The following is an 8,640-nucleotide window of genomic DNA, read 5'->3' on the forward strand; positions in this document are numbered from 1 at the left end:
CTTGTATCGTCAGCCAAATGCAATCCATAGTACACTACAAAAAAAAAAAAAAAAGAAAACCGAAAACTTACAGTGGTATATGATTTTATGACTTATAAAAGCAGAAATGACCAAAAAAAAAAAAAAATACTTCTGGAGGAATTCATCGCTGTGTCATGAACTCTTAGATAAGGCCCAGAAGAAGGCGGACATCTGAACTCTGGGGTCAGAAATCACATGACCTCAGGTCAGCGTGTGGAATGTGCTCCTTTGTGTATAGAATGTGTCTAAAATGGAGTGTCACACTGAGACCACTGGGGCTGTGCAGCCTGAAAACTGCACATCAAAGCTACTTATTCATGAGGCAGAGGACAACTCAGGGCTGTGGTAGATTCCCAAGAAACACTATCCACCAACACTTATGCTCTCTTGTCTCACCCACCTCCACAAGCCCAGGTCTTCTTCCTGCTTGCCCAGGAAGAGCCAGCAGCAGGCATCCCCTCCCCGCATACTCACTAAGAGCTCATCCATACTGGTCTGGCATTTTTCCAGGTTGATCCGCTTTATGGCCACGCGTTCTTGCCTGGGTTTGCAGAGGGCTGCCTGAACCACGGCAGTCGCTCCACTGCCTGAAATGAAATAAAAAACATCAGACATCAATTGGCACCAGTTCATCCCCACGTATGCATCTCTTTTTTTAAAATGTCTGTTATTTTAAGGCTCTGACTGAAGGGATTCAACGTATTACCAGTGACATCTTTGAAGAAGCCCTTCAGTCCTAGAGGAGAAAGGTTTCCAGGTGTCTCTCCGAGGACACAACTACACTTCTATCTCACGCTCATCCTCCATGTCTCTGCAACCCGAGCCAGTTCCTGGACTACTTCAGGACTTCCCCCAGCTCCTGAGAGTTAACATCCTGAACACTCCCAGGGGTTCAGCTCTTGCTCTCCAATTAAGAAAAGAGAAATCCGCCCTAGGTTTCTCTTGTTTAAAACGCAGCTCTTAAGGATGTCAAACAAAATAATGCAAATGTGTCATTACAAAAGTTCTTGGCACTCATGGAAATTTCATATTTTTAAGGTCTCTTGATCATTAGCTAATGCACTCAAACTCCTAAAAGATGGAGCCACATTGTTATCTGTGTTTTATAGGAACAGAATGTAGAGGGGTAATGATTTATGGCACAATACCAAGAGCTTCTAATCAGATTTCTATTCCATCAGGGCAAAAGACCCCAGAGTAAGGCATCTTAATTCCACAGATGAAACCAAAAAATGGCCTCCCAAGCACATAAATTCTCTCCTACTCCTAGACGTCCAATAAAAGAACACAGCCTGAGCCCGGGACTGTCCAAAAGGGGACAGATGTGACTCTCTAACGTTAACCGGAAGTGCTGATTTAGGAAAGGTGGTGTGCGCCCCCGCCCACATCAGCTGAGGACTGCTGACCTAGGTAGGTAGGGACCTGGAGGACCAGCTCAGTGCTCCCACCCAGTTCTCTCCCTTCAAGGCTTCCACACACAGAAGCCCAAGCTGTGTGAACCCCATGTGCTGACCACCTCGGCAAGTAGCACTATAGCCCTAAAATTCCCATTAAAGCTTGAACGTTTTTATTATATCAGCCTCATTTTATATGTGAGAAAATGGGAACCTGGCAATGTTGCCCAAGGTCACATAGCTACTAAGGAAGTACCTGGGCTGGGATCTGAGTCAGTGTGCCAGACGCCCACATCTGTGCTGCTTGTCTACTTCCCACAAGCCAGAGCACAGCCTGCCCTTCCTGGCTTGCTTTGGCCTTGCCAGGGAAATATTTCTTCAGTACTCAATGGCTCAACCAAAGAGAACCAACCTAGAGAAAAGGTGTCAGCGAGCCTCCCTTCCAGGAACAGGAAGAGTACTACTGTGCCACACGGTCTTCCTCTCCCAAACTCAGGTCCTCAGTGAGCCTCAGTCCCACCAGGCTAGCCTCACAGACCACAGACTTGGGTTAGATCCAGAACGTTCCAGATATCAAGTCAAACACTACAAAGAGTCCTGATGATAGCAAAATGTGTTTTCAGGTCCTCAGAACAAGAGACTGTCATTTAAGGGAGCCACAGAGAAAGTGCTAAGTAGCTGGTTAGCAGTGGCCCTGGGACCCAGCAGAGAAATCGACAAACATTTTCACTAGCGGCTGGCAGTGTGCCATATCACTCAACCGTCAATTTCCCTATCCCTCTCTTCTTCCCTTAATACTCAGTCCCGAGTATTGTCTAATCAGAGCAACTGAAGAACAGAAAGCAAGCTAGCTCCCAGAAAGGACCCAACAGGTGGATACAACATCAGACCTTCCCATCTGCCTTGACTTACAAAGCCAGACTTCCACTAACACATTGAAGAATGTGGTCACAAATAAGAACTCTCAAAAGCAGAAGAAGTGAGAAGTCTCCGGCTCTATGAGACTCTTACTGCATTAAAATTACAGCCAACTAAAGAGTCATGGCTTTCATCTTCTACACAGTAACTATGAAACTCTATGGCAGAAGCCCACTGCGATAGCAAGAAAGGATATAATCATCTACTGAACGCTAGGAGCTTTCACTCTGAATCCAGAAGATACCTTTAACTACGAAAGGCAGCAAGAACCAAGTTAAAAGGAGAGGGTATCCTAAAGACCAAGTCTACCCCCTCACAGTGAGGCAGAAGAGAAGGGATTTTTTTTCCTTCCTGCAATAATTGAAAAACATAGGCTTGGAACTTCAGAACAAGGCATGCCAGTTGATGTGTGTGTGTGTGTGTGTGTGTGTGTGTGTGTGTGTGTGTGTGTGTGTTTTGTTCCAAGTTGCCAGCCAAGACACACTGGTCATGAATTCGGTGTGGGTTCTGGAAGGAAGCTTCAGAATGCAGCTTGCCAAGGAGGGGTAAAGAACAGCTTTGTGCAGCTTTGGTTCAAAGCATGTTCTACTGAGAGTCGTGATCAAAACCTGGAAGCCTGCTGTACTAGAGTGAAGAGTCCCAGGGGTAAAGGAAATCCATGCTTTGACACAAAAGGAAGAGGTGACTTTCAAATTTTTCAAAGGGCCATTTAGAAATAATAAGGCAGTATTGCTTTAAGGATCTTTATGTACTTTGCTGAACAGATTAAAAGGAAGTCTTAAAATGTAGGCTTAGAAATCCAGGAAATAAACAAGTATTAAGCAATGTGAAGTAAGATGGAAGCAAGAAATGTTCAACAGAGCCTTTGCTTAATGTTGAAATATGATTCCCTAACATTCCATGGTGCATTCCCAATAACTATCATCCTTTGGACTGGGAAGCCTTGAACATTTCTCATTTTATTCCAGACTCCTGTGCAAAGTGAATTAAAACATTCTATTGGATGATGGTCCATATGTCAGACTAAAAAAAAAAAATGATCTCTTCTGTCTTTTCAGGCAGTTTTAAGTCAATCTGTGTCAATTCACTTCTTTGGTAATGCCAGGCAAAGAACAGCTTCTAAGTTTTAGATAGAAATCACGATGATCACAGACTGTGACAGTTTCCTTCAGCTCATTACCAGGGTGCAGGTCTGTCTTTGGTGGCCTGTAGTCTCATTTCCTCATTTGGACTGTTGCTTGAACTGAGGTAAGCACCAGGAAACTGCACAGCTGCCTTCACACTTGGAGTTATCAAAAGAAATACTTTCCGGATATGTCATTTAGTGTTGTAACTTTGGATTTCAATAAGTTTGAAAGAAACTAACACAGACTTCAGTGTTTCTTTTATGAAAAAAAGAGAGAAAGAAAGAAAGGAAGGAAGGAAGGAAGGAAGGAAGGAAGGAAGGAAGGAAGGAAGGAAGGAAGGAAGGGAAAGGAAAGGAAAGGAAAGGAAAGGAAAGAAAAGAACAGAACAGAACAGAACAGAAAAGAAAAAAGAAAAGAAAAGAAAAGAAAAGAAAAGAAAAGAAAAGAAAAGAAAAAAGATCCTATCAGTGTTGCCAGAAATGTCTAAACAGTAAGGTCAAAGTTCTTAATTCTATGACCCATGTAACAAATTCCTCCTTGCATGTAGTGCTGCTACAAAAATGTCTCATTCCTAAACAACTTAAGAGAAAATGAGAAACACATAGTATCATGCTTTTCTGTTGTGAAAATTAGAAACAGAGATGCAAATTTTATCTTTAACCACAAGCCAATGTCTTAGTGAGGGTCTCCTGTGACTTCCCCTTCCCCTCCCCATCACACAGCCCCCAGCACCTTATTTTTTCCTACTTAACTTAGAAGCATTTCCCTTATATAAACCAGTGTTCACAGAGCTTAATGAAGTAACAACCCCTTGAAACAGTACTCCCTGGCTACCTAACTAGAAAGCATAGACTTAACAGCCACAAGAAAACTTCAGGCACAAAAAGGCAACAAGACGTCATCACTGATATTAATTCATCAAAATAGCTAAAGCCCTACCATGTGGCAGGCAATTCACTAGAAGATAAAAGTCCAAAGGTGACTGTTCCTGATGCAAGTGGAATAAAGCCTTCTACACGATCATTTCCTGTGAAGAATAAAGACCAGGCTAGGCAGCTACAGTGGCCTGAGCTTTTGCTACAGACTAAAAATACATATGGTTAAAAAAAAAAAAGCCCCAACCCACAATAAACTTAGAAAAGGAGCTTTGTGGGGTAGCATAAAAATCAAAGGTTCATCCATATCATATTAGTATCATAGTTGACAAGGAAGAATTCACTTTCTTCTCTTCCCACCCAGAGAAAAGGTACTGGGTCTGCATACAGGAAGATGGACTCACAGAAAACAAGTTGGCCAGCACCTTGAGCTACACGGCCCAGACTCCAGAACTATGGAAGTAAATTTTAGTCTGTGGTTCAGGCCACTTGAACTATGATATTTTGTTATAGCAGCCCCAGAAGACTGACACAAAGCCATTCAGGGTGTATTCTTAGCCACGCTCCCACTGACACCTGTGGTGAATGCCATGCTAATTACAAGTTCTGACCTAATTAAGTCAGTAACCAGAGGCAAGAATCACCTGAAGGGCCTTTGGTAAATCACTGTACTTTGCACATCTTAGGTTAGCAAGAGCTTTAAAAACGAGGTTGGATGACTGTCTTAGTCATTGTGCTATTGCTGTGAAGAGACGCATGGCTAAGGCAATTCTTATAAAGAAAACACTGAATTGGAGCCTTGCTTACAATTCAAAGCTCACTCTAGTGACACACCTCCTCCAACAAGGGCACACCTACTCCAACAAGGCCACATCTAATCCTTCCCAAACAGTTCCACTAACTGAGAACCAAGCATTCAAACATGAGTCTATGGGGCCATTCTCATTCAAACTACCACAATGAAGATTCTGCTCATCAAAGGTATGGATTCCCTCTGTGACTTTAGACCTAATGTCTAAACTTTAACTTCCTTAATGGACTAATAAAAATCTACTTGCATGGCTCAATAGCATAACATGTTTCACATTCCCGGAAAACAGCAACCCAGTAAATATAAGGCACTCCTGTTGGGACTCGATGAAGAAGGGCAACTTTACTGATAGCCTGTATGTGTATATCACCTAAGGGACTCAGGCCAAAGCTCTTCTGTGTCAGAACGAGTGCTTAGTTAGCTTCGGGAAGGTTCTGTTGGTTTGAAGGGACGAAAAAGAGCTCTACAGTTGGAATCCAAAGGCTAAATACTTCTTCAGGAGAACCTAAAATGCAAACGACCACTCAAGAGAATTCGGCAGCAGTGATTGATAAATTAATATTCTATAGTAAGACTTGATGTAATCAACTTTAGTATCTATCCTAAGACAAATCTTTAAACCATCTCTGACCATTGATTACATAGGTTCACAACCTAAAGCTATATCATATTAACTGTCTATCCTTGGATGGATTATTTAACTTCTCTATGCCTCAGATCCTTATCTATTAGATGGTGATAAGAATACCCAGCTTAAAGGGGGTTGTCAGGATCTAGCAAATTAATTCATGAGAAACCCTTGGAGTTGTGTCCAGTATACAATAAGCCCTAATTAAATTTTAGCTAGTGTCTGAGTTAGGGTTTCTGTTGCTGTGATAAAATACCATGACCCAAAAGAAAGTTGGGGAGGAAAGGGTTTATTTGGCTTATACTTCTACATTGCTGTTCATCATTGAAGGAAGTCGGGACAGGAACACAAACAGGACAGGATCCTGGAGGCAGGAACTGATGCAGAGCCCATGGAGGGAGGCTGCTTACTGGCTTGCTCCTCATGAATGTCTCAATCTGCTTTCTTATAGAACCCAGGACCATCAGCCCATGGATGGCACCACCCACCATGGACTGGTCCTGCCCTCATGGATCACTAAATGAAAAAATGCCTTACAGCTAGATCTTATGGAGGCATTGTTTCACCTGAGGCTCCTTCTTCTCTGATGACTCTAGCTTGTATCAAGTTGGCACACAAAAGCCAGCCAGTACAGCTAGCAATTGTTCTTTAAGGAAATCTGTCCAGGTCACATGGTATCCCATCAACCTGTCATTTTAATAATGTATAATATTCCATGGCATTGATGTACCCTAATTTATTCAGCTTTTGTGCTAAAAGAACATTCTCTTATAATAAGCAGTATCTTTCCCTTTAATAACCAGTAACACCTAGAATGTCACACACACACACACACACACACACACACACACACACATACACGCATGCACACTTAATCCACAACGAAGTTGGTTTATGTTAAAGTCAGGATATAGTTGATTTCCCAGTAACAACTTCCCCCTAAGTTCTACGGCTGGATCTGGGCATGGCATTCACCTCTGACATTCACAATGGCCACTGGAAAGTCTATCATCACTCCCTACTTAGATGAGGAACACCAAGCCAAACTTAATAAGGGCTAGGGCCTTTCCCAGCACACAGAAAGGCCCCTTAATTATGTTCATCAGCCATATATCCACTCTGCCAGTGAGTACAGTCCAGAGCCATATCAGGTTTTCTTTATAGAAGTGTTGGCATGTGGTGTATCGTACACAAAACAAATGGCCTTGGCTCACACGCATTCTTCCAGCCCTCTTTCCCCAGCTTACTCTGTTCTATTTATATCCAACCTTACAGCCCACAAAGCCAACCAGTCACAGGAGGGCCAGAAACTGACCAGGGGAGATGTTGGTGAATGGATACACGTGAGATTTACAGAGGTACAGCCACTTAGCCTGGAAACCTTGTCTGGACTTGGAGAAAAGCTGTAAAGCCAGATTTGTGTGAGATCTCCCAAACTGTTAAGGTTGGTGGTGCGTTTGTTGTTGCTGTTTTCAACATACAAACATTGAGTCAAGCAGAAGCTTCCCTCGGGCCACATTTTGCTTAAAAATAAGACTGGTATTTGGTTTCCCAGCAGTACCCATTCTTACCTGATGGTCCAAATTTTAAAATATCTATTAGGTCATACACATAAAGCTGTCATCTGTCTAGATGAAAATTAATCACATAACTGGTTTGATGGTGCTGGGAAATTAAATATTCACATGTAAGAGAGTGAAACTTGATCCTTATCTTGCACCCTGTACAAATACCAACTTCAGATGGATCAAAGACCGTAATGGAATACCTGAAATGCTGAAAAAAGTAGAGAAAACACCTCAAGGTGCAGCTTGGGGCTAGCTGGAAAGAACTCTATTTGCGCAGGAAATAACAGCAACAAACTAAACATGGTGAATTCACACTTCTGCACAGCAAAGGAAACAACCAAGTGAAGGAGCATCCTACGAAACAGGTGACAATCTTTGCTAAACTCAGGTGTGACCAGGGATAAGTATCTAGAATACACAACGCACTTAAAAAACTAAGTAACCCAAAACCGAGCAAACCTACCAACATGCCGGCTAATGTTGACGTATGATGGTGATGGTCCAGTTGGTAAAGTACTTGCTGCACAAGAATGTGGACCCCAGTTTGGATCCCCGCACTTATGTAAAGAAAGCCAATCACACAAGCCTATAATCCCAGCCTATAATTCCTAGGAAGGAAGGGACACGGGGATCCCTTGTTCCAGCTGGCTAGCAAATCTAGCTACATCAATAAACTCTAGGTTTGTGAGACGCTCGGTCTCAAAAAGGAAGGTGGACAGCAACTGAGGAAGACATCTCACGTTCTCTGGCCTTAACACACGAGCACATAAAAATACAGATAAACACAAAGATGACGGACAACTGGCCAATCAACATGTGAAAGTATGTCTAACCAACCAGTACTGGCTATCGGAGACATGCAAATCACTACTACACTGAGACTCCAGACTCACCCTAGTCAGAAGGGCAGTCAACAAAGAAGACAAAGAGTAAATGCTGGCAAGGCTAATGACAAATGGGAACCCTTAGAGAGCCCTGGTGGGACTGTGAACCAGTCCAGGCACTATGGAAATCAGCATGGAGGTTCCTCACAACACTAAAAATAGATCTATCATTATCACCCATCTATACCACTCCTGGGCATTTGCCCAAGAACTCTGAGTCAGCCTACCACAGAGATACTTGCACATCGGTGTTTATTGAAGCACTGTTCACAATAGCTAAACTCAACAAAAACCATCTAGCTAATAGCACAGAAAAAAAAAGTAACCAAGAAAGCAGGAACTTGAGGCATGAAACCAAACTGGACATAATGTAAAATATGCTCATCTGAGACTTCACGGTAAGTCGTAAATAAC

At 42.7% G+C, this 8,640-nt stretch overlaps 1 protein-coding gene across 1 annotated transcript in view; it reads right to left on the bottom strand.

Annotated features, from left to right (window-relative positions):
• Stk39 (serine/threonine kinase 39) overlaps positions 1-8,640 on the bottom strand; it is a 280,274-nt gene that overhangs the window by 213,317 nt on the left and 58,317 nt on the right. Inside the window, exon 2 of the mRNA XM_059260604.1 lies at positions 496-608. Coding sequence (XP_059116587.1) covers positions 496-608 — 113 coding nt within the window. The remainder of the gene's footprint in view (positions 1-495; positions 609-8,640) is intronic.

Source organism: Peromyscus eremicus, chromosome 4 (assembly GCF_949786415.1).
Source record: "Peromyscus eremicus chromosome 4, PerEre_H2_v1, whole genome shotgun sequence".
NCBI classification, from domain to species: Eukaryota; Metazoa; Chordata; class Mammalia; order Rodentia; family Cricetidae; genus Peromyscus; species Peromyscus eremicus.